The 27,060-nt window shown below is 36.3% G+C and overlaps 1 protein-coding gene across 5 annotated transcripts in view; it reads right to left on the reverse strand.

Moving 5' to 3' along the window:
* Positions 1 to 27,060, reverse strand: part of RGS7 (regulator of G protein signaling 7) — a 265,169-nt gene that overhangs the window by 79,782 nt on the left and 158,327 nt on the right. For all 5 annotated transcript variants that reach the window (XM_032183705.1, XM_032183710.1, XM_032183708.1 and 2 more), the window contains 2 exons: positions 12,557 to 12,663; positions 3,465 to 3,516 (listed from right to left, as the gene is read on the reverse strand). In XM_032183705.1, coding sequence (XP_032039596.1) covers positions 3,465 to 3,516; positions 12,557 to 12,663 — 159 coding nt within the window. The remainder of the gene's footprint in view (positions 1 to 3,464; positions 3,517 to 12,556; positions 12,664 to 27,060) is intronic.

Below are 27,060 nucleotides of genomic sequence, written 5' to 3' on the forward strand. Positions count from 1 at the left end.
TTAACTGTTTTTAATCTGCTAGAGCAAAAATATGTTAGTAAAAAAGTTATATCTACACGAAAAGAAAAATGTTTATAGGTAGATAGCATGCACAGCTTCATTCATTTCCAGAGCCTGTTTTTTGAACTGAAATCGAATTCTATATGTTACAAAACCAAATTTTAATTCAGGAACATGGCTTAACAGGAAATGCAAAGTGACTTGAACTACACCAGACTTAAAAAGTCAACAAAAAATAATAATAAAAAAGAGAAACGTGCATATTTTTATTAATAAAATCTCACTGAATCCAATGGGGTTCTGCACAGAACAAAGTGTCTTGTATGAGTGGACTTCAAGGTATAAGGCATTAAAATGGTTCTTCAATAGACAGAATCAAAGAACCCAACTTTTTAAAAAATATTTGTAATTTGAGACATCTATCCTGATATATTTTATGGCATGATTTTCAAGGGAAGGAAAAGGAAATTTTCCACAGTTTGTGAATATTAACATTTCTTAGTAGCCTCAGAATGACTATCTGATCACTGTTTACATAGCTAAAATCATAGCCAAATACTATACAATTTCATGTTGATGTACAGTAAGTTAGTCCAAGCTCTATTTTTGTCACCAAGACACAGTGCTGCACTATGGCTTAGTTATGAGAAGTAGCCTGAAGTTTCTTGAAATTATGGAAGATTTTTTGTTTGTTTGTTTTGTTTTGTTTTGTGTTTTTTGTTTTCTTTACATTTTTCTAAGATTTTTTTTTTTTAATGAAAATATGTAATATTAAAGTCTAATATGGGTCAACAAATGATATTTTAGAGAAGATACTAACTTATTTTACAAAGATATATGGATATTTCCTTTTGAGTTAGCTCTGGTAATTGCAGTACCTCAAGATCATTTAATTTCTAGTTCGATTATTTTTCTGGCTGTATTCTGCATTCTGGACAGTAGCACAGCCATGCTTGAGTAATGATAAATGGTTGAGTGCAATTTTTAAATTAAAATAAAATTTTAGTGCGTTTTCAAAGACTTGTAAAGTTAGGTCAATGGCAAAGAAAGTGGTTTGCTTTGTTATTAGCTTTGATAAAGAAATATTACAGAGAAAGCCTATTTCTTGCTTGCTTGCTTGTGACACTCCTAATGCCTGCCAGTCATTTGTTTTAGGAGGTAGAGATTCAAGCTTGTTCTGAATGTGTCCATTTAAACAGAAGCACAGCATAGTACAATAACACATGACAAGCACTAAAGGCAATTATGTACTTGTAATAGCATAAATTCTATTTATTATACTTTCTAATAAGTAACAATTACTGAGAAAATCTGCAGAACCTTTTTGGAGTGTGTTTGGGATGGAATTTAATATCATCAAATTCAATCCTACTTATTTTACTTAGGATTTTTGAGTATTATATATTTGAGTTTTCTTTACTGTTGTGATGACCATTTGTTTACAACAGATACGTGATCCTTTTTGCAAGAAGCTTATTTAGTTCCCTTGTCTTCCTTCTGTTTGTATGCAGAGAAAGCTATCAGAAAAAAAAAAAAAAATCCTCAGGCCACGAGGCAAAGGCTAACTTCTGGGACTGGGAAGAGGCTAACCCAATAAAAAAACTATTGAAAAGTTATCATAAAAAATTACTTTCCTGTGAATGCTCTAGCCTTAGCCAATTCTGGCAACTCACAGCTGCCTTAAGTAGATCTAGTGTAGGCTGCAGGTAGGTTACTTATTGGCTCTTGATTCCAAAGGAGAAATGACATGGCAGGGTTGAGATTTTCCCTTCCTTCACCCAACTGCAACAGAAGAACTTAAATTCACCAACTGGAACATATTTTACAGGTCTTATATTAGATCTCAAAAGCTCTCAAGCAAGTACTGCTCAACAAAGGGAAGAATCTGATAGCAAATTAAATTTTGTTTCTGGTATGAAAAAACTGCATAGATTATTTAAGAATTCTGTTCACTGACTGACATTATGTATATAATATAATATACTGACATATGTATATAATTCATTGCCCAAGCCAGTGACTAGCTGTTACTAGAAAACTACAGTTTCTCTTAATTTAGATTAAAGGATATGAATAGAAACTTTCTCAGCCTGATCTCAAGTTCAGACCTGTTAAGTGCATGCTTATTTATTAAAATTCTCCCAGTAATGTCATACACACTAGAGCTGAACAACTCAATGTCTCTTAAAACCACAGCAAATTATTTTCTGATCTTTAACGTATTAGAAGACTATACTGAAGTGTCCCTTTGAGGAAAGCAAATAACACTTTCAAGGAAAGAAAAAAAAATGCAATAAGTGGTAAATCAAACATGTCTCATTCAGAGATTATTTCCCTTGGATGGAGTGCCTAATCACTCAGATGCAGTTTGAGTGAATCTTTTCTCCTTTGTAGCTTTTGATAACTACTTGCTGGACATCTTCGCTTATCATCATGTTATAAGAAGAATGAACATTTTTCTCATTCTACAGAATGAGGCACTCTGCAAACTTTACATTGAAGGCACTCATCTCTGCTGAGAGTCTCAGCATGAAATTGTGGTTTTGTTTTTAGCAACGTATTTGAAATCAAACTAAGTCAGCTCCAAAAAAGCAAGACATGTCCATTGGAACCATCCACCCTTACACTGATCCCTGCAGTCTTCAGCTTCCAAGAGCTGAGATTGAATCCTTATTACAAGTGAATATCAACCTAAATTTCCAAAAGGCAGCAGACACTCCAGATTTTATTTTTTTGTAAAGATAAGCTATCATGCACATGCCCTAATGGAGACAGCTCACAGATAATTCATTTTCTTGAAAAATTAGGTCACTGTCTGCTGTTCGGAAGCATCTAATTTTAGTTACCATTTTTGAAAAGCTTAGCCTAAGGCTTTTTGCAATACTTTAATACCTATTATATTTAGAATTTCCAAAGTATACATAATTAATTATAATGTATAAATTGTGAATAGAAATCCACAAAACAGGGAAATAAATAAGGTATTTTCCAATACAGTTCATATTAGAACCATATTAGTTTTCATAACAATTTTTATTTTATTTCTTTTTCCTGTTTGTCAGAAATAAGAGATCTAAACTAGTTACATCTTTGGGTCTGAATCTGAGAATAATTATTGCACAGCTATCAATAAAATGTCCTCTGCTTCCCTGAGATTTTGTCACTGTAAATGATTACACTTTCTGAAGGAAACATCAAATATAAATGGCAAGTTAAGGTTTGGTGCCCTTTGAGGCTTTTTTTTTTTTTTTTTTCTCAGAATAATACCAAATCTGACTCTCACTTTAATAAACTTTGAAAAAGGTAACAACACACTTGTTTCAATATCAGCAATTTTTGCATAGGAATTACATGACATTAATTATGTTTTAATAGTGGGATGATTAAACAAGACAGATTACAATGATGTGTTCATTCATATAATACATAATCCCGAGAGAAATAGGAAAGATTTCCACACTGACCATAGTCTGTGTTTTCCGGCTCCCAACAATTTGATGGCCAAAAATAGGGTGTCTATAGACAAAAAAAAAAAAAAAAAAAAAAAAAAAAAAAAAAAAAAAAAAAGTAGGGAACTCAAGTTAGACAATGCAAGCATTATACAGTTCTTGGGTTGATACTGTTTTTCAAAATCAGTTAACATTTTTGGTAGATCTATTATATTGTTAACTTGAAATAGGCATCAAAACAGAAAATTATACACTCCTTTATTGCACTAGTGTCAGAATGGCATTGAAGAAGAAGAACAAAGCATTCTTCTTATTTTTAAAAGTAAGGGAACAAAAAAAAAAAAGGTTAGGTACTGAGGTTCTTTTTCATCTTCCCTAGCAACACACCTCTCACATGACCTGAAGAATCAGTTTTAGAAGGTGAAAAAACGGAACATATTTTGGGATACATTTAGTTCTTGATTTTGAAGAGTTTTCATCAGGGTATATTACTATTCAATACACTTTTCTATGAGTTATTTGTTTAAAAATGCCAATAAACACATCCTATTTTCACAAAGTTATCAAAGTTGTTTTCATTTGTGGAAACCTATATTTTTCCTAATTATTTATCAAGTGTCATTTTAAATATGGTATCTGAATTGAAAGCCAAGAAAAACATCAACAAGTATTTCAATGCTATATTTATTAAAAGAGTGTGAAATGCATTGTTAAAATATTTCCCATGTACCAAATAAAGAATATAAGACAGTCTAGCCATTTTTCACACCAATAACTTCCTTTTTAACATACTAACTTTCTTGCAAAAATCTAAGGGTTATTTTATGCATAGTGCATTCATATAGATACAAACACACACAAAAATTATATACTATTTGAGAAGTTCAATTAATCTAATTAAACATGTGGACCGGTCTGTGCAGTATTTCAAACCACAGATACCTCTTCAGGTAAACCTGCTTTACTCTCTCTTTCCTATTGTTTTTTCTCAAAACATCTTCCAGGTGCACAAATGGAAACTTCTCTTGCTGCTCACTTCCCTTAGAATTGTTTTAATGTTGATATAGAAGTCAAGAGGACTGAATGGTGACACATTCACACCTACTGTTAGGTTAAACATGTATTGTGAAAAATCTATCTCTATTGTAACAATGACCCATCAACACAAACAGCTGCAATTTAGGACTTGCTACATACTAAGTAACAATGAGCTAAGAGGTTAAAGATATATATTAGAAATAGAAATAGAGAAATGGAAAGGGAAGGGGAAGGAAAATAAAATAGTAAAATAAAATCACAAGCAAACTTCAAAGGCTGAGATAAGTTTCTTGTCAGTTGTTTCTTGCTTTGTAATGGAAGGCTAATAAGTCATTCTTCCTACCAACTGTTCTTTCACCATGCCACCAAAATCAGTGACCCGTATAAGCACAGATGTAAACAGAAAGCAAACTCCTAAGCAATAAATAATAGTACTCAACAAATCCCAAAGAAGCAAGAAACTAAATAAAATAAAATAAAATAAAGTAAAATAAAATAAATGTAACCATGCCAGTCATATAAAGCACAAAGTTACTATCATTTAAGTTTTCAGAGCTGGGGGGGAAGATCTGTCCTTCCTTAGGGGCTTAAAGTGCATCTTTAAAGAGGCCCAAGAAGGAAAACATAACCATATCACTGTCCTGCTAACAGTAATCTTAACCTCTGTTTACACAGGTTCAAGCTGAGCTTATTGAAGAAGAATCCAATGCGGGAGGATACCAAATATACTATATGCACTCAAGCAGGTCCTAAACTGAAACTGGCTGGGGCTCAGATGTTGCTTGTGGGGGAGTAGCAGCTATGGTAGAGGATGTCTGGAGAAAGGTACAGGGGGAGAGCCTTTTCAGAAGTAGAAAGGCAGAGTTCTTATGGTTGTGGGAATACTTGCAAAATTCCTCATAAACACTTCAAATTTCTCTTGAGAAATAAGATATACTCCTACCCTGATGAAATTTGAAAAATTAATTCTGTCTTGTGATTTTGAGCCAATGCCAAAAGAAGATCTCTTGGCAGAGAAGGTCTTCTCAGGCAGATAAAGTCTCTTGGGAAGAAAGTAAACTAAGGGATGAAGAGATGGAAGGGAGATCAAAGTTATTGAAAAAGCTGTATTAAATGTTAAATTACCTTTAGAGAAAAAGCATAATGTCAGACTGGTAAAACCTCACTGGCAATTTCCAATCAACTAAGCTCAGAAAGAGATCAGGCAAAAAGCACAAATGAATAAGTATGCTACTAAGTCTAAGCATCCCCGCACCACCATCCCTCTGGAGATAAAAGCAGGGGAGTAAAAACAGAACATGAGTTTTAATTAGCAAAGTACATAAGCGGTAATAAAAGGTTTCATAACATGTTATAAGATAAACCAAAAGAGAAAATCCATCAGAAAGAAAACCTTATAACATGGGAAAGGGTTTCAAGTAACATTATAGATAAGTACAGATTATTATTAAATGTCTTCCTTATTTGAGTCTCTGAAAGGAGAGACTGTGAAAGATAAGGGTCTTTCTATCATGGAATAGCAGGCAGGCATGAGCTCTCCTTACTGAGGCTCTGACCTGGGCAGGCACAAGCTGCCTCCCAGCTGCAAGCTATGGCCCTACCTGCATGGTGCTCGGATGCATTTAATGGGGCCTGCTGAGAAGTGTAACTCAACAGCTCAGACACTGCAATGTGGCTGGGGCTGGCATCCAGCCAGCCAGCTCCCAGTGGGAACAAGTTCAAGTCTGCTTGCAATCAGCTCCGTGAACATGCCCAAAATTAATTTTGACATGAAGATAAGACTACAGAGCAAAGTACAGGATATAAAAAAAAAAAAAAAAAAAAAAGAGAGAGAGAGAGAAATATTTATATGAGGTCAGAACATTTAAGTTAGAGGCCTGATGAAATACACCACAGAATGCTTAAGGAAAGCTGTGCATTTTCATGCGGGTAAACTGTGGGTTCATTTGTAGAAAACAAAAACCAAGCCAAATAAACAAAACAACTCCTGATTCTGCAGCGCTGAGATGCATGTATGTGTGTGTTATAAGGGGAAATTTGTTCTAATACTTCTTTCCCTTCTATCTCTAATTCTCTAATAGCTATGGAGAACCAGTAAGAGTTATCAAAAATACTGAATTATCTGCATGATATTTGAAAGGGGTGCAAGTTATCTGAAGGGTAAGTTATGCCTGGGAAAAAAAAATCATTTAAATTACCTCTGAAACACGAGCAGTTATTCTGAAAAGAAAAGAAAAGAAAAGAAAAGAAAAGAAAAGAAAAGAAAAGAAAAGAAAAGAAAAGAAAAGAAAAGAAAAGAAAAGAAAAGAAAAGAACACACAGAAGGCAGATGAGTCTCACAAAACTAGAAAAAAGGAAAGATCTACCTCTTGCAGAATGGGGACAAATGCTGAAAATTTCTGGATTCTTTCTGGATTCTTTCTAGATCTAATTCCTAGATCGAACAATTGTCATACAATATGCATTTGTGAATCCCCAAAAGCTAAATGTAGAACGTACCTTTATTTCTTAAGAACATATTAGGTCTCTGATGGTGTAAAGCCCTTATTACATGAGAAATAAACCGTAGATGAAATGTACTTTAACCAAAGCAAAGTACCATATTGCTTTCTTATTTCTGACTTATTTCATGATCTAGAAACCCTGTGTAGGTAATGATTGTCCCTAGGAGAGTTTCAGGCATGGTATAAAATGTTGTAACTCAACACAAACATTTTACAAGACAAGATTAGAAAATATGAAGTTTTGTGAAATGTAGAAAACCTGAATGAATTTTACTTTTCCTCAGAAGAATGTGAAGCAGTTCATCAAGAACAAGTATTAAAGAGGGAACATCTGTCATTTTCCCATGACATTCCACTTATAGCCGGAAGGAAGGTGGGTGGTAGAAAGGTTTGAGGAAAGTCAAGTAGTGTTTATCAGCCGAGGCAGAAATAACGTTGCCAGATTTTATCAGTATGCACTGATAAGGCACTTTGTCTAACTGCATCTGCAATTTGAATAAGCAGCCAGTACAAGTCAGCAGCTAGAGAAATAAGGCTTACCTAGCATGGCATGTGCTATCGTGGAACCACTTAAGTACTTGGAACAGAACAGGCTGTCACAAAGTTCATTATGACCATTGACAGCACTGGTTTTGAACTCACAAATGCACACTGTTTCTCTTGAATTATAGACGTATCGTTAACCGATGCTAACCACAGAAATCCATAAACCTTCTTTTAATAAAGTCACATGAATCAAAATGCTGCAAAATAGCCCCTACTCCACACTAAACAAATTGTGAGCAGTGGCTGCTGTGTATGGTGAGAGATCCTGTGGTAAAAAAAATAGATCTGTTTTGGCTCTACCATTAAATTAATCAATAATAATATCTGAGCTTATGAAATAGCCACATGTAAAAATCAGCCTATCAGCTTTTATAAAACATGATTAACTTCTATGCATTAAATTGCATTACTGAAGAGGGGAATCATTAAGCATCTTTCAGCTACCCTTGGTTGATATTAATAAGAAAAGAGTTGTTTCTGAAGCTGCTCCACTCCGTGAAATCTTTTAAAATCCAATTACTGGGATGGGGGAGGAATCACACTTAAACCTTTCTTTGCATATTACTGCAGTTCTCACAGGCACTAGGGAGTCTTTACAAACTGCAGAAATCAAGCATTTCCTAAAAATAAGTTATACACGACCTTAAATGCCTTGTATGATGGATGGCAGAATTCACAGACATTCAGCTTTACATTCACTGCAGTTGATGCAAAAATCTTCTGGTAAAGGAGAAGGTTAAGAACACTGGTCTAGTAATATCAAGCCCATACAGAAAGGACACCCGCAAGTAGTGCTCCACTGTTACCCTGAAATAATTAAAAAAGAAGTTGAGGAAGTTGGAAACAATGAAGATTTGGGCTCTGTGACTGTTTACTTCCATATTGGAAAGGGGATGAGTGTGGAAGGCAGTGAGGTGAAAGTGTGTATGAGCAGAGAATTTAAAAAAGGGCACTGTTAAAACAGTCAGGAAAACACATGGTTTGAAATGTTTTCCCTCATTGGAACCTAAACTGCATCTGCATATACTGTGCGTGAGCTGAAGAGATAATTATTAGTCCTTGTTTCTGCAATTTCCAAATAAAATCAGCCAAATGCTGGGTAAGATAACCTACTTCTTTTTTATGCAAAAACCTATCTTCCAATAAAATCCTTCCCTCAAGACATGGTAGATGATCCAGCTAAGCTGTGGATGATAGCTGGAGAGCTGTGATATTCAAACACTCCCTAAGGGTTCAAAATGGAGACTTCACAGAGACTCAAGACCGATCCAAGGAATGGTCAGTTGACCAGGGAGGCTCAAAGTGATGTTGGAAGTAATGTAATTCCCCCTAACACAGAAGGATCCACTAGAATTCTTGCTCTATTAGTTTTCAGCAAAGATTTTAAAAGATCCCTATAGTGATTGCTACATATTTTTTTTCCACTTCAGGTATAGGAAAAACAAGACCAGAATGTCATCCTGGTTAAATGCATTCATCCAGAAAGCATTCCCAGTGGAAGAACAGAAGATACCACAGATGAAATCACCTTGCTAAACCCATGAGTTTTGCTGCTAACTTCACCAGACTTATGTTTTCACAACAAGAAATTTTGTTCCCATTTCTGTAATTTTTCTCAGCTACGTGTGCCTTCCAACTTAAAAGTCATAAAACAACAGAACTTAAACTTCACCTTTGAAAATTAGCTTACTTTAAATGGCAAGTTGATCTCACTAAAAAAAAAAAAAAAAATTAAATAAAATAGAATGTGATTATCACAAGTCTCCTAGTATCCTAGTTTCAAGTATCCTAGGAGTTTGTCTAAAGACAGAAGTTGTTAGAAAACACTATTTTCCACAAAGAATGTTGAGAAGCCTAGGATGAATGTGTAATTTGTAGAAGAAATCACTATTCTTTTCCTGGGAGGCTACTACAGAAGTTTAGCAGATGAAAGGGTAAATCAGGCATTCCTCACCAGGTCAGCCATACTATTACCTATGTGGATATGAATGAAAGGCACTTCTGTGAGTAATGCCTGGCTCCAGGAAGATCTTTCCAAGGTTCATCTTGCTTTTCTTATTTGGGCCCCTCATATGTCTGTGCCTATGGGTAGAGGAGGGTGGGTAGTAGGTGTTCATCTCCTTCTTAAGCCCAGGGCTTAAATTACCAGGCAAAGGCAATGTGGCTGTTTAGGATGGATCAGAAAATATCATTAATCACTAACCCTACGTTTCTGCTTTGCTTTGTTAAGACTAGCAAGAAATCACCTTTCTGAGTAAGGTATGTAATATTTAGATCCACCCCCTTTTGAATTAAATTGTTATTGCAGAAATGGACCTCCTTACACCCAAATAAGTCAAATAATGATCAAGGGTTTATTTATTTGTTTATTTATTTTTAAAGCCACCTTATTTAAAAAAGCAGTTACAACTACAATTTTACATCCCTCCTGATGGCAACAGTAATAACTGAAAAAGCATAATTTTGCCTGTAAAAAGGCATTTGTGCAAAGGAAGCACAATCTCCACTGCTTTTAGCTATTTCTATACAACAGCAGCTTGTTTAAAACAAACTTGAAGCAATTTTACTGTCAGGAGGGAATGCGTCATCCTTTGGAACATGAAAAAATGGAGAACATTATTGTAGCTAGCCTGTTTTTTGTAGGTCAGGTCTTTGTATTGTAGGTAAAGATTTCTCTGCAGGGATGGCCTCTGAACTTTTCAGTTCTGGCAGCTGCACTGTTTTCTCTTTCTATTAAAATATCTAGATATTTGTGAATCTTGTCCATTACTCAGGGGGTCTTGTTTCTGAAGCCTCTGAACAACTATTCTAGAGCAATATTCACACATTTACAGTTAAACCTTTCTTCCCTATTGGGTATGTTATCTTCACCTTCCAACTTAACAGTGTCAGTAACAGATTTTATATTAGTCTTATTTTGGTACAGAATATGGTATTTTAATGATAAATCTGGCTGGTACAGCACCAGTTAACAGTATGACATCACTATAAATTGTTTTCTTATGGCATACATCAACAGCTAAAATTACATTGTTTAAACATTGTTAGCATAGTAATAGCAAGGCAACAGCTATGCAATTCCATAGAGCAGCAAACTGTCAAAGTACTGCAGGTATATAACAAGCAACACTTGATGAAAATATTTTATTTCGTATGCATATGTTAAATAGGTGCTAAATCCTTAACTTACATAAATCAAATGACACCATTTCAAACTCAAACCCTAAGTAAACCTTCATGTCCAAACGTAGGCTATAGACCTCTCTGAGGAAAGCCTGTGACAGGGTGGGTTGCTCAGCTGTTTACTGTGCAGTTAATTCTCATCTATACTTTGCTTCAGAAGAATAATCATGCTAGCAGGGGTGCTGGTTTCCCATGTTTGAGATAGCAGCAGGCCAGTAGCAGTGCAGAAGTCAATGACCAGCACCCCTAAAAGTATGTCCTATTCTCTACAAAAGGAAGTTCTCAGCAGTAAGCCCCTTCACCCGTGTGCCATCCTTTCTCATTTATACTGAACACTAAGGAGGATGAAACACCATGGGAGGGAAAATTTTTCCTTCAGATCCACTCTCCAGGATCAAAGGTGGCTGGGGAAGAAGGTCTGGAGTGACTTCTTTTTGTATTACCCATACACAGATATAAATGTCCTGCTGAAGAGCAGGGTTTTTAGCACTGTATGAAACACAAGATCTACACACAAATATATAGTGATACTGTAGGCATGTATCCAATAAACATTCTTTTTCTTACCAGAGTGTTCTGTAGATATTAGTTATAATCACTAAGTTTTGTTTTGTTTTGTTTTGTTTTGATCTATGATGCTTTCTCTTCCTTTCTGTGGATCTATAGAATAGAGCTCAAGCAAAAATACTGATGGAAGTATTGTACAGCAATTCATCTACAACATTTTAGACTATGTTTGATCTTCAATGTATCTCAGTTTTGTTCTGTTTTTTAAAGATCATAATCTTAGTTTTATTTTATTCTTTAATGACTCTTTATTTAACTATTTTATTTTAAAACAAATCAAAGACTTAAATATATATAAAACAAAAGATTTTGTCTGATCATATCAGAGCAGGCTTCCCAAACTATGGTATTCATATAATTAATTTCATAGTGAAGACCATCAGATCATTTCAAAGCAGCAAATATCTTGGAGCAGCTGTTGGTGAGATCTGCTGTGACCACCGCTTAAGAGCAATACAGAGTACAACCACCCCTGTTGAAGGTGGCACATGGCACACAAAACCAATTGATTTCTACTCTAGGATATATAATCAGATAGTGTGCAGTAATATTTGTTTTGAGTCATAAGTGGTGTTGGTCTGTGAATTTCCAGCTTGCTATTCACTATTAGAAAATCAACACTTCAGTTCCCCAAGACCTTAGTTTGAAATCTAACAATAAAATACAACTACAAAGATATGTGAACAATATACATATAGGTAGATGTACATACATATACAATGAATGTTCCTTCCAGCTTCTTCTGAAGGCTCTGCATATGCTTGTGATATGCAATGGAACAGACACATCAATGTAGAAATGTGTTTGCACTTGTTCAAAGAACACACACTACTTTGTTATTAAAAGGAAATCCTCACATAAGAAAGAATGTATGTATTACCCTTTATTTTTAACTTTTTTTTTTTTTATTATTTTAACATATGCTTAATAAGAAAAATACCTCCCCCTTTACAAATTAAGGCTATGTTAGGAATCAGAGTCAATAAGATCATTTGATTTCATTTACTATACTTGCAAAATATTAGATGAATTTATTTCATGAGAGATACTTTCACGATAAGCCTTATCATGCTTACCAAGGACATTTTTCCAGGGATCAAAATCATCTTAACAGAATTTATTGTCTTCATTTACTAAATAAAGCCTTTCACTTTAAGAGGAATTAGCACCATTTACTAGGTTATAGAAGTATGGTTACAATTTGCTATAAACCTTTGTATAAAATGAGCCTCCATTTGTACAAGTCAAGAACATATTGAAAACAGTTACCTGGAATCGATAAAAGGTGCCATCATCCTTTAATGTCAGAACATGGTCTGAGATTGGAAAAAAATAGCCATGTGCTGCCATCAGTGTTCCCAAATGCAGAGCTTCCACTGTTTGAAGAATAAAAGAAAAGAAAGAGAAATTTAAAAACTTAAACAATTTATTTTAAGCAATTGAGTTTTCTTGTTCAGATTCACCCTACCTCCTGCAGATAGCCATTTGACTCTCATTCTAGAACCTTGCATCATGAAAGCACTGTCTTCTTTTGTGTAATATAATGATACAATTAAAATGTTTACTGTCCTTAATGAACAGCTATTAGATGTCCCATTTGTAGCTGCATTTCCACTACTTACATCAGCATTAGCAGGTGGCTTCTGTGATGTTCACACATTTGTTTTGAAAGTGAAAAGAGATAAAAATTTTATCCTCATGGTATAACCTGCTTTTCCTCTTCAGAACAGTTTCAGATTACATCACATTAAGATAGTTGATTCTAAATGTATAATAAGTTCACTAGCTTTATCAGAACTATAGTTAAGGACAGATTTCCTTAAAAGTTTCTCATTACTGGGAAAATAAAGGATGACAGAATGGTTGAGGTTGGAAGGAACCTCCAGAAGTCATCTGGTCCCAGCCTTGCTCAAGCAGAGCCACTTAGAGCAAGCTGCCCAGGACCATGTACAGTCAGGTTTTGCACACCTCCAAAGAGGTAGACTCCATAACCTCTCAGGCAAGCTGTATTAGTGCTCAATCACCCATACAGTAACAAAGTGCTTAGATGTTTAGATGGAAACTCCTGGGTTCCAGTTTTTGCCCATTGCCTCTTGTCCTGGCAGGCACTGAGTAACACTGGAAAAAGCCTGGCTCCATTTACTTTACACCCTCCCTTCAGGTATTTATACCCATTGATGAGATAAGCCCCGCAGCCTTATCTTCTTCAAGCTGAACAGTCGCATCTCTCTCAGCTTCACCTCACAGGAGAGATGTTTCAGTCCCTTTATGATCTTTGTAGCCGCTCTTTGGACTTTCCCCAATGTGCCTTTTCCTATCTTGTACTAAGGAGCCAAGAACTGGACACTATAGTTGAATACATTGAATTTAGTGATTTGTAAGGAAACCAAAAGGCCCATTGAGTCCAGCTTCTGGGTCCACACAGACCACCAAAAAATCAGACCAGATGCCTGAGAGAGTTGTCCAAATGTTTCTTGAACTCTGGCAGGCTTGGTACTGTGACCACTGCCCTGGTTAGCCTGTTCCAGTGCCCAACCACCTTCTCAATGAAAGAACCTTTTACTGATATCCAACCCCAGCCTCCTGTGTTGCAGCTTCATGACATTAATTCAATTCACTTTAGTGAACAAAACCAAAATATGTAACAGCCAGGATTATACACACTCTTGCATTTTCAGTCCCTGAAGTCTGTTACTCAATATTGTGATTATTTGGCTTACAACATCAGCAATTTATAGGAAAAGAATGATATTAGTTAGCCGTGCTCTTGCTGCAGTCCTACCAATTCTTCACCATGTTTATTTACCAACATTGGTACAACTTCACTACATATCCATAAAATAGCTGTTCACACCAATTTCTGCTATTACATTAAATATTTCCTAGCCTAACCTACTAATACAGCTCTTTAAAACATCACAGTGGTATCTAAAGAAATTTCAGTCACAGCACTGTCATGCAGGAAGAAATGTGAGTCCTCATACCTTTTGAGAATGGCAGAACCAGGGATTCATATATACTTCACCCATTATCACTTTGGAAATGAGGACGAAACACAGATGGTTTTTTTTTGTTTTTTTTTTTTTTTTTAATATGAATTTCATCAGTATTCCAGAAAATTCCTTCTTTCACACATTTTCTCACCTAGGGATGTTCACTGGTATAAGAAACCCAGGAGGCAGAGTGGGACATTTTCAAGCTACCCCAAGGTCAGCAAGAATGTGAAAGGAGCAAGAAAGGGTGTTTGGACAGTAGTTCATTGGGAGCAGGGTTTGTTCAATATCCAATATTCCCTGTGATATCTGTGTTTGGCAAAGTCTGTGGTCTCTTATTCCCATCCCTCTGTCGGAGCCATTATCTAAGAAAACACAATACCCTCTCTCTGGAAGTGAACTCTCTGACCTGCTATAAAATGCCACAATGCTGTTAACAAGCCTTTTCCAAACTGCAAGTCTACAAGAAAACTCCCTAACTGAAGGAAGTCAGTTGACTCTCTCCCAGCACCTGGGATGTGTGTAAATTCATATCTGAACTTCATCCTAATTAGCCTAAGCCATATATTGTTAGTCATCTACTGCAAGCCACTAAAATCTATAATCCCTCGGATAAGACATTTAAGTCAACACATTCTGTAGTGAGTCACTGAGGTTCTCTTCATTTTGGTTTACTCTGTCTAGTTTTTAATTTTATTAAGCTTTTCTTTGTTCTTCACACTGCAACTTATTGTCAACTTAAAAGCTTTGTTTTTTTGCAAGCATTATGCATTTTTGTGGAATGAGAGCAAAACCAAAAGAAAATATGTGTTGACTTTTTTTTTAGAGAAAAGACTTCTTGGATTAAGTGTGACAGGGCTCACCAGGGAGCTGTGATGCAGATGAGAGCACATTCTCTTCAGAATTAGAAGAAACTAAATCTAAATCTTTGGCTCCAGATCTGCTTCATGCTTTTCCTGGTTTCTGAATTGTAATATTTTTCAAGAGCACAAGAAGTTCACATTATTCCCCTTTATCCACAAACCTTTAGACAACATCTGGATTGCCATACCCAGGTGGGAATACCACATCCACCCCAAGAAAGACATCAAGAAACTTGACTGAATCCAATGGAGGATCACCGAGATCGCTGGGTATGGCGCACTGCCCTGTGAAGAGAGACTGGGGGAGCTGGGCTTTCTCAGACTGAAAAATAGAACTTTTTTGGGGGTACCTACCAACAGCCTTCCAATAACTAAGAAGAGATTATCCAATCACAGAGCCATGATCTTTATAGAGGTGCATGGAAACTGAAAAAAAATAATGAAAGAGACAGTGGTGATAAACTCAATCAGGGGTGGTTCTGACTTGACATATGGAGAACATTTTCACCCTGAGAACAGAGAAGCAGCAGAAGAGGCTGTCCAGAGAGGCTGCACAGTCTGCATCCTTAGAGAGTTTCTAGACCCAAGCAGCTAAAGTCCTGAGCAACCTGCTTGTCTTCCTGAGATATTTCTCAACCTGAATCACATTACAGCTCTGTGACTCTAGGTGGGTCAAGCAGAAATGGAATAAAGAGCAGAAAATAGGGTGGAGACAGTTGCAGAAAAAATGTGAAAGCTCCTGATAGAGCAGCCTATAATTTTGGGAAGGTTGGTTACAGTAGTAGTAAGAGTTTATATTTCTCTCACTTACTGCTGAGTACCTTAACCTGCAACCAAGTGCACAGCCACTACTGGTTATCTACGGAGAAACAGAAATGGCAGAAGACAGAAAGAGCAAGGTGGCCTTCCCCAGGCAATTAAACCAATTAAGGTCACCTATGATCTGAATTATTCCTCACAGCAGCTCATGTCTCTTCTTCTGCTATGTATAGAGACTAAAGGTGTTTTACTCTCACCTCAAGGATCTCATTCAGTGAGGATGAATCTACACAAACGCAGTGTTAAGGTAGTTCTTTGTCCCTCTACAGAGCTAACAGGGATGAATAAACTTGTTATGTTTCTTCTTTTTTCTTTCAGATAATGGACAATTTTCATTTTTTACGACTATCAATCCAGCAACTTATTCTAGCACTGCATAAATAGAAATGAACAAATATACCTTTTCAACAGCATCCTAAGATCCACCGTAGCTCACATTTGAGAATGTGAGCAGCATTTGCTTTATTAAAGGAAAAAAAAAAAAAGAATAAAGGAAAAAAAAAAAGTACATGATATAAGAATAAAAATGTTAACAGAACCATTAACTTGATAGTAAAAAATCCTTTCAATTGGTACCATCTGACAATGGGGCAACTGCAAAGCCAAAGCATCTTCAATAAAGTTTTGCACAGAGATTGAATAACCTATAAATCAAATATGGCTCAAACAGGTGAAAAATGTCCACAAAAATGTAACTGGTAAATAACGTCTACAAAACTGCAGCCCTGTCTCCCATCAGACTGGCAGAGGACTTGTTGTTCTCTGCATGGGCAGCGGTACAATTTCCATATGGAAAACTCAGATCTTTGCAGATTTCTAATCTCCAAGCAAAAAGCCTTCCAGGGTATTACAGACACAACAAAGGCAACACTTAAATATACATCTCAGTTTGTTAAAATCAGACTGAAAAAAAAAAAACAAAAAAAAAAACAAAAAAAAAAAAAACACAAATGAAGTAGAAGGATTTAGGAAACAAAACCATAAGCTTGAAAAGAAAATGTAGCCAGTCCCATATGCCTAGAAGTTCAGTTCAGATAGCTTCAGTTTTCCCTGGCTCTTCCTGCATATGGAGTTAGGGAATTTTGACTTAAAGAAGCACCTTTCATCTAGAAGAATGGCAGAGGAAGATTAGGAACATTAAAAACTCCTAAGAAGTGCATTATTAATAATAATTTAAAAAAATAGCCTGAAAAATACTTTTAAAAATAAAAGTTCTGAGGTATGAGTAATGTTCATTCATATATATTCAGAATTAAAATTCCAAAAATTGGAGGAACATTTGCTAAATGAAAGAAGATGCTGCTTTTTAGACAGCAAGTGTACACAGACATAAATGTGATATATACACCAATATTATTACCAAATATTTAGTCACTGTGTCTAAGAATATGCACTGCAAATAAAACTACATTCTCACACCCAGATAGCCTCACTGAGAAGGCATAATTCAAGCCACAATAAGCTGCTACACAATGAACAAAATTTGCAGCCAAACAAAAATTTGAGGGAGAAAAAGCCTACATATGTGTAACTGGTAGAACAGAGTAGACTTCAGCTTTCTCTGTTATTGACTGCTTGTTTTGGAGATAATCAATTGTCTCTGAACCAAGGTTCCAGGAATACTTTCCCAGCAGTGATAGTGCTGATAAGTAGAAGGGCATATTCAAGAAACAAAATTACCAGAACTACAGTTTTAATTATTAGTAGGTAAAAAAGGACAGCATACTGCAGGTGCTGCAAGTTATAATAGCTAACAGAAAAGAAAAGCCTTAGCTGAAAGACAGAAATACCTCTTTATGAACCCAATTCATTTCAACAGGATATGAAATATTTTGAAAAAAAAAAAATCAAAATATGTGGGTGTCATTTTGACTTTTAATGTTTATGCTATTGCTGGGCTAAAAGCTGAGAAGAAGTTTAAAATTTCATGGTTCCCTCTGCCGTTGAACTTTATTTAGCTGAGTGGGTGAAGTGAACAACACATGTACATAGATTGATTAGCAATCATATTTGTGAGAAGTAATACTGCCCTGCCATCTGCTATGCCATTACAAGGAGAGCGATCTTGATGGATTAAATGCTAGTCACTTTTAATATACTTTGCTATAAGAGAGAGACAGACATTTTGAATGTTCTGGGGCAATGTAAACCTGATGAAATCTGAAGAATGAAAAATATACCCTGGTTGTTGAGTTTTTGATTTATTTTATTTTCAAACATAGCTCAGTTTTCTGTTTGCTGTACTAGCTATTGTACAGCCTGGATGACTGTTTGTTCATCTCAAATTGCAGGCTATAGTAATATCAGTGGAAGAAGTTGTTTTTTTTATGATATCATCCACAAGGGAGGGCTAAAGAGGGTGGATTCTTCCCTGTTTTTCTTTGGAATAAACACATTTTTCTGCTTTGAAACTCCTTAAAGGGTATTATTTCAGTGATAAGTGTGGATTCTGCTTCTTATCCATCTTAGTGCTTCAGGTGATGTGGTCGCTATATTTGTGTTTTCTCTAATTTCTAAAAAACACTTTATAGTATCACACTGTTACAGTTATAGTCTTATCACATCTGAAGTGGCTTGCAGTAATCTCTGAGGGACAGAGGAAAGAAAAACGGGTGTTTCCTGATTTTGTTCTACTTTAAAATGGTATTTTTCAGAGTCTTTATGTTCTTCTCTGCAGCTCAATGCAGGAGAGAAATGTCCTAGAAGGAACATAGTTTGGGACATTGTCTGTCCTTAAGATTGCTATATGATACAAGTAACAGTGAAAAACCCCAAACTGCATTTTTTTTTCATACACTTTTTGATATGACAATGTCAAATAAATGAAAGCCTCCCTTTCCATTAAACAATAAAATGTTTGTTATTCTGGGATATTTGACTCAAGTGCATTGCTATGCCACACGGCTGCCTGGAAAAAGAATTAATGACTCAGAACTTCACAAGCACACATTCATTTGAAGTGCCAAATGCCAAGACATTATCACTTACTCTCACCTCACTTCTGCTGTCATTTCATTGCCAGTGTGAACACACACTGCAAAGGATTAACTTTAACTTAAAGCAATAAAATACAACCTGCTTCTCACACTCACAGAAAGCGTAGGAAAGCCTCACTATCTGGGCCTGACTGTGGCATTTAAAGAGGGGAAAATAAAACAGCTAGGAAAGTTCTTGAACACCTACATCACTACAAACTGCTCTCTTATGTCCCATCTGAAGGATGGAATTTGCAATGAGAGCAACAGCCACTGGGAATCATTTCAGGCAGAGCAAAAGAGGTGGTGGAAGAAGAGGCACTATTTACCCAAACACAGCTAAAATGAGATTCATGCTTGATTGCAAGGAGCTCATCACAAACCATGTTAGCTATCACCACAGCAGCTAACTCAAACAGGGAGGAGTTTTCTTGTGCTGTGTGCTAGACAATGGCTGTTGATGCCATCAGCAGCCCAGAGGCATCAGTAGGAAAAGAGTTACAGAGTCACAGAGTGGTTGAAGTTGGAAGGGACCTCTGTAGATCATCTAGTCCAACTCCTCTGATCAAGCAGAGTCACCTACAGCACATTGTGCAGGATCCCATCCAGGCAATTTTTGGTATCTTCAGAGATGGAGATGCCACAACCCCTCTGGGAAACCAGCTCTGTCATTCTCACTGTAAAGAAGTTTTTCCTTCTATTCAGATGGAATTTCCTGTGTTTCATTATGTACCTGTTGCCTCTTGTCCTCTCTCTGGGCACCACTGGAAGGAGCCTGACTCCATCCTCTTGACACCCTCTCTTAAGGTATTTGTATATACTGATAAGATCCACTATCAGTCTTCACTTCTCCAGGAGGTGAACAACACTCAGTAGGTAAGGAGGAAAACATATGAGACTCTTACCCATACCACGAACCCTTACCTGCCTAAGGAATGGTAACATACACCCTTACAGTCCGATCTGATCTACATCATAAGTCTCACACATATCCCAGGTCTAGAGACAAGGATCTACATACCTGAAACAATGACTACTTTATTTACATAAATATCTAGCAAAGTAAAACAAGTCAGGGACATGCTACCAGCCTTGCCTTACATGCTAACAGGATGTGGGTGAATTGGGACTGACCTAACTGCTTGACATAACCCTGGAAGGATTTTATCCAGATTAGGTCAAAAAAAAGTCATTCCTCCATGAAAGACTAAAACAATGGGAAAGATGACCTACAGTTTCTTGAAGAAAATAGAAATAATAAAACAATACAAAATAAAATACCTTTCTTAAACTACAGGGGAAAAAAAGAAAAAAATAAAAGGAAAGAGTTAGAAAAAACATATATAGTCCTTGAAGTAGAAGGAACTTATCAACGTTAGCAATACATAGACCCCTCTCTTGAAAACTTTCTAAGCATTGTCTTTCTAAGCATTGTTACATATCTCATGTTCTCATGTCATTACTTCCTACTGAATTTTAGCTGATTCATGTATTAACTGTTGCAAGCAGCTACTAAGGCTTGCATTTATTCTCTTAATATATAGTCAAAAAAAAAAAAAAAAGGCAGTTGCAATTTGAAGTTTCTTGATGCATACAAATGCGTAGTGAGGCATTGGAATTGAGCAGGGCTCTAACTTCACCTCTGAAAGATTTGTTTGGTGTGTATGTTTGGCATACTGGAAATGAACAGCTACACAAGGTGGAAGAAATTCATCTAAGCTGCAAGCATTATGTAGACCTAATACAAGTGAAAACAGAATACAGAGTAAGTTGGTCAGTAGATAACCAGTTAACTCAGCACACAGTGATGGAAAGTGACCTGAATTTTTTTAAAATTCTTCTAATTTCACTAGTACCACTCTTGAACTTTTATATCATCAATTGTGCAAAATCACAGTGCTTTTGCTTCTTTTATTATTCATATATCTTGTTTTTTCAAATTGAAATGATAGAAGGAAAAAATCCAGAATCCTTTGAAGCATTGCCTTCCTATTTTTCCCACTGGCACTTCCTCTGAAATGAAAACTTTTTAGTTTGAGCTTTGATTCCCATGCTACTTCAGAGCAAAATACAGAAAATCAAAAACTGCCTGTCTTGTTTCCCTTAATGACAGTCTGAACGTGTTTTCATGAGAGATTTCCTGACACTTCCCTCATTCCCCCCTCCAGTATGAAGCTTTACACTAGTATATACAGTCGTATGTATACACTTTTGAATAAATGAGCTAACAACAAAATCAAAAATATCTTTAAAAGAAATCATTACTGACAATATCATATTTCTGAGAATTCTCTCAGAGGAAATCTTGTTCCACAATTTAAAGCATCGATAGAAGATCCAAAATATTAGACATAAGCTGTCAGTAGTAGAATCATTATGCTATTATTTCAGATTTTCTTGTGCACTCCTTGCTGTTAGTATACCAAATCTTCCAACTATCTTTTCCTCCAGTGGCTGGGATTGCAGGTGTGTGATCAAGTCATTTGGCTGCAAACATCTGAAGAAGCATGTGATTCTCCATGGCATATGGTACCCAAGAGATTGTGCAAGCAGGCATCAGCCAGGAAACACATTTTACATCATGGTTCCTTCAGACATGGTGCCCTGTGTTGTGGCACAGTTCCCTGACTGCAACACAATGTCACCACTTCTCCCTTTCTTTGTGACACCCAAGGCAAGGCACAGCTAGCCACATGCCAGCTTCCTTCTCAGTCAGCTGTGTTTTTGGAAATCACAGGCCCAGGAGCAGTCTGGGATGGGGTTTCAAGGGAGGAGACCCAGACCCATGCTTAAAGCTTGGCAGATTCAAGGCATCTGAGTAACTGCTGTGGATGACGCCAGCAGTACTGCACAAGAGTGGGTGCAGACTTTTTCAGTTCACAAAATATTTATTTCAGAAGGAATTGCAGAAGATAATATTGTTGAATCAAAGGGATGTCAGCTAATGTGTGATTATTGATTTATTTATTTATTTTTAAGATGGGTGAGGTTAAGCAATAGGTAGTACTAAAGTCTTGCTATGATTACTGCTGTTTAAGATGAATCATGACACTTAGTCTCTGAGTCTGTTTTGATATCAATTGCTACTATATCAACCATTAATTTTGTATCATTGCTATCACAATCACAGCACACCCACTTATGACCAGGCAGTTCAGATAATACAAAAAACATGCAGCAGCAGCAGCTGAAATAACAGCTGCCTCATTCACTACACTCTACATAGTAAAGAATACAATCTTCTTCATAACAACTTTCATACCTCCAGCTAACTGAGAGCGTAAAAAGCTGAAAATAGTGTATTTCTTTCAATGGGAAGATTGCTGTGCATTTAAAGTCCAGCAGGAGTTAAGAGCTTTATAAGTAAAATGGTGTCATTCAGACACACATCAGGGAAAAATAACCATCAAAGCTCAGGCAAAGGAACTACAAAGAGTGTGGAGATAACTTTCCAGAGAATAACATAGGAATGTGATTCACAATGTGATTAGATTCAAATATCTGGAATGAATATATATAAAAACAAGGCAGTTACCATAAACACAATCAGTTCTAGAGAGTTCCCTTCATCTATTATTTATAATTAATTCCTTTGACTGGTAAATAATATATATATCACTGTCTACATCAAAACGAAGGATGAGAGAGTAAGCTTTCAAGATGTTGGAAGACTACATTTTATTCCATTTTTACCATCTGAATCACATTTTCCTATTGTCATAACAACCCCCTTCCCAGGGTTCACTTCTCTCTGTTGTAGCAGATTTACACAAATAATTGTAGAGAACTGACAGTTCAGCCAGATAAACTCTGCTATTAAAAATATAGAACTACTGAAAGAAACTAGCTAACAAAAATAGTTCAGTGAAAACCCTTCCATCAGGAAGAGAGAGTTCTCAGTGAATGACCTATTTTTATTCTATTGGCAGAATCAAAATGTAGAGGGAAAAGATAGCACTGAGGACAACAGCGATGAAAAATATAAAAGGGTTTAAAATAAATTGATAAAATGAACAAAAGCATCTAGCTGGGTCAACATAATGGTCACTCTGTGTTTTAATGCAAGTTAAATATTAAGTTGCTGAACTGTTAGCAATAGCGTGCGATTTATCACTTAAATTACCCTCAGCAGTAAAGAAAAAATAGCTGGAAAATGTGTCCTCAGGTTTTAGAAAAGACCTACAGTGGCTATCTGAGGGGAAGAAAAAAAGGTGAATACAACAAAATCCCATAGAGACAACATGATAGGAACCATAATAAAGGGTAGAACAAATAAAAATATAAATGAGACAGAAGGATGACAGAACACCGTTACTGGTGGATGCAATGTCTCACAATTCTGTGAGTGTTTTTACGTGGAATTAGTAAACATGTAAGGTCAACAAGATCTGATAAACACACTAACTTGGATTTCCTGAGGGCTCTTGGTGTAATTCCCCCAAATGTCTTTTTAAAGGAACTAAGAGGATCTGAGATAGAAAGTAATGGAAAAAGGAATAGGTGGAAAGATAGGAACAAAGGTTAGTCACAGAAGATCAGTTATAACAGTGCAGGGAGGTAGCCACTGTAGCTGTGTTTAGTGGATCCTGAACTGTTCAGTATCATTAGAAATTATCTGCAGAAGGGTGTGACTGATGATATAACAAAATTTGCTGACAGTACATCATTACTGAGGTAAGTAAAATGTCAGTTGTGAAGAGGTCTAGAAGGACTTCATAAGCAGTGATTCACTAGACAATACAACAGCAGACAGAATTGAATCCTGGTAAATGCTAATTACTTCAGATATGAAACCTCCCTTTCCAAGTTCACATACCCAGTAAGTGGCTACAAATTACCTGCTGCTGCTCAGGAAAAAATAGAATCACTGTACATGATTCTGTGAAAATGTTTGCTCAAATCTCAGAACAGAATTATTAGGAAAGAAATAGAAAAGAAACCAGAAGACATCAGTAGTATAGAGAACAGCACACCCACACTATAAATTCCAAGTTGAGTTCTGGTTATTTCATATCAAACTATATATATATAGAAAGAGAGAAGTTAAACATCTCAGGAAGAAGGAGGATAAGGATTGTAAAAATATAACTTCCATGTAATAGAGAAACTGCAAATTAGAAAGTGGATGGCAGATGACAGCCATTAGAGCAGGCTGTAAAATTGTGACTAGTCAAGAGGAGGTGAACAAATAAGGAATAATATTTTGCTGCTTCTCATAATCCAAGAACTCAGAGTCAACCAATGTGATTATCAGGCAGACCATTCCAATAAAAAAAATATATCTAATACGTGAGCAACTTATGGAACAAATTTTCATGGGGTGTTGTAAAAGCAAAAATGTCACTTGAAAACTACTAAACAAAAAGATGGAAAAAAAAATGCAGGTCAGGAAATTCCCTAAGGGATCAGGGCAGGCAAAGCAAGGGACCACTCGCTACACTACCTTTCTTATACCGTGAGAGCTTCTTCCTAAGCATTCAAGCTGACCACTGCTAGAAACAGCTCATTTCAGATCATCTGATTGCAGCAATGCCTGTCTATTCATATTGACTTTGTTGTATGAAATGCATTTAATTTCTAGCATTCTGGAGTGTGCACTGGTTATAATATTGTGCCAACTAATATTGGCACTATTAGTTAATGTATTTTCTTGCTGTACAGAAGATTCTTGGCTTATTAATTTCTTTTAAAAAGCTATTATTTACAACTGTTATTATGCTTAAATGCCCTCACAGTGCACTGTATCTTTTCATATTAAAATTGAAATTGCAATATATTTATCAGTTAATTGCTCTTCCTGGACGTAATTCTTGCATGTCAGAATATCTTCTAAATGAACGAGGCAGGAACTTAAATACATTTTAATTTCTACTTTATTCTCAGTCATCATTGCTATGGTAAAAGTTATTGTGGATAGCTAAATTTCCTTTGATCTATTTCTTGTAGGCATAGGTTTTCATCTGCTTCAAAAAGCCTAGAGCACATATTTTAAAAAAGTTCATTTACATGAACTTTAACCCCTGGAATTTTACAGTCAAAATTCTAGATAGTTGTCTGCACACCAAATTTTACTATGCAGTTATAGTGACAGTCACTATTATTAAAAAATCATGTCAGGTTTAACTGTGGAACTGTAAATCCCCATCCCTAATTTCTTCAAACCAGCCTATTTAAAGTATCTGCAAGTTAAGTGACAAATATGTGAAGCTACCTCATGAAATAAATCTTCACATATGTTATAAAGAAAAAATCAACCATTTGTTATTTCCTCAAAAGACCTTAACCAAAACATTTCAGCTTTATTTATCCCACATTTAGAACAATTCAGCAGTTTTTTATTGTATTTTGCTTTTTTTATGCTAGTGATTACATTTGAAGATGTAAATAATTAGGCAATTCTAAGATGCAAATGTGCCACGTCTGTAGTTCTTCATAAATTTCCCAATAAGTTTAAAAGCTGTTTAAAAGTTTAAGTTTTCCAACTTATCTAATACATTTTTTTCCTTAAAATAGGCATTAATTAAGAAGCACACTTTCAAAAGCAAGTACAAATTCCTTGCTATAGTTTGTGTATGAATAACTGAAATAAATAAGATTTTCCATGGGTTGGATTCTTTTAAATTATTCTGAGCTTCAACTTCAGTGAGAAATGCAATTTTTATTTTGTAGATCTAAGTATTCCAAAATCAAATGAGGTCTTGCAGCTACAAATACAGAATGGACACGGGACAGTGAAACTTCTCATTTTTCAGCTTCAATTTGCCTGTTTTCCTGTCTGTGAAATTTGAGAAGTTGACTGAATGCAACCAGTGAAATTAGAGGAAAGGAGAAAAATAAGAGGGAGAATGTGAATGGAGAAGAACATGTGAATAAGTTTGAACCAGCAGCCATAACCCAACAAGAACTAGAGGACTCTGCAATAAAACTAGGGAATTAACCACAGAGATAAAAATTTAGAAGATAAGAGAGAAAAGGAAGAAAATGAGGGAAATGAATATTGAAGAACAAGAGAGACCTAAGGAAATATTTATCTGTCCATGGTGACATAGAAAGCAATGTCTTTTGCCTAGTAAACTAGAGTTCCCAGAAGTTCACTTAACCTCGAACCCCCATTATCCTCCTGGGTGAACAGCTGTATTTCTCTACATGTGCCATGGGAAAACTAAAAACCCACTTAAGGACAATTAGTAACAAAATCAAGAAAGGGCCTTACATTAACCATTCAGTCATCAAGTGCGACATACAATACAGAAATATCAAAACATTTTTGTTTAATTGACTATAAAAAGCTATAGAAGCTGCTTGCAAGATGAAATAGGATTTCAACTACTTTTATTCGATTAAGTTGTCCAGATTTACACAGAATCACACAGAATTTCTAGGTTGGAAGAGACCTCAAGATCATCGAGTCCAACCTCTGACCTAACAAACAAGTCCTCCACTAAACCATATCACTAAGTTCAACATCTAAACGTCTTTTAAAGACCTCCAGGGATGGTGATTCTACCACTTCCCTGGGCAGCCCATTCCAATGCCTCACAACCCTCTTGGTAAAGAAGTTCTTCCTAACAACCAACCTAAAACTCCCCTGGCACAACTTTAGCCCATTCCCCCTTGTCCTGTTACCAGGCACATGGGAGAACAGACCAACCCCCACCTCGTGACAGCCTCCTTTAAGATACCTGTAGAGAGCGATAAGGTCGCCCCTGAGCCTCCTCTTCTCCAGGCTGAACAAACCCAGCTCCCTCAGCCACTCCTCGTAGGACTTGTTCTCCAGACCCCTCACCAGCTTCATTGCTGTTCTCTGGACTTGCTCGAGCACCTTGATGTCCTTCTTTTAGTGAGGGGCCCAAAACTGAACACAGTACTCGAGGTGTGGCCTTACCAGAGCCAAGTACAGGGGGACAATCACTTCCCTAGACCTGCTGGCCACACTGCTTCTTATACAGGCCAGGATGCCGTTGGCCTTCTTGGCCACCTGAGCACACTGCTGGCTTATATTCAGCCGACTATCCACCATCACTCCCAGGTCCTTCTCCGCCAGACAGCTTTCCAACCATTCCTCTCCCAGTCTGTAGCTCTGCTTGGGGTTGTGGTGCCCCAGGTGCAGGACCCGGCACTTG

The sequence above is a fragment of the Aythya fuligula genome, chromosome 3 (assembly GCF_009819795.1).
Source record: "Aythya fuligula isolate bAytFul2 chromosome 3, bAytFul2.pri, whole genome shotgun sequence".
NCBI classification, from domain to species: domain Eukaryota; kingdom Metazoa; phylum Chordata; class Aves; order Anseriformes; family Anatidae; genus Aythya; species Aythya fuligula.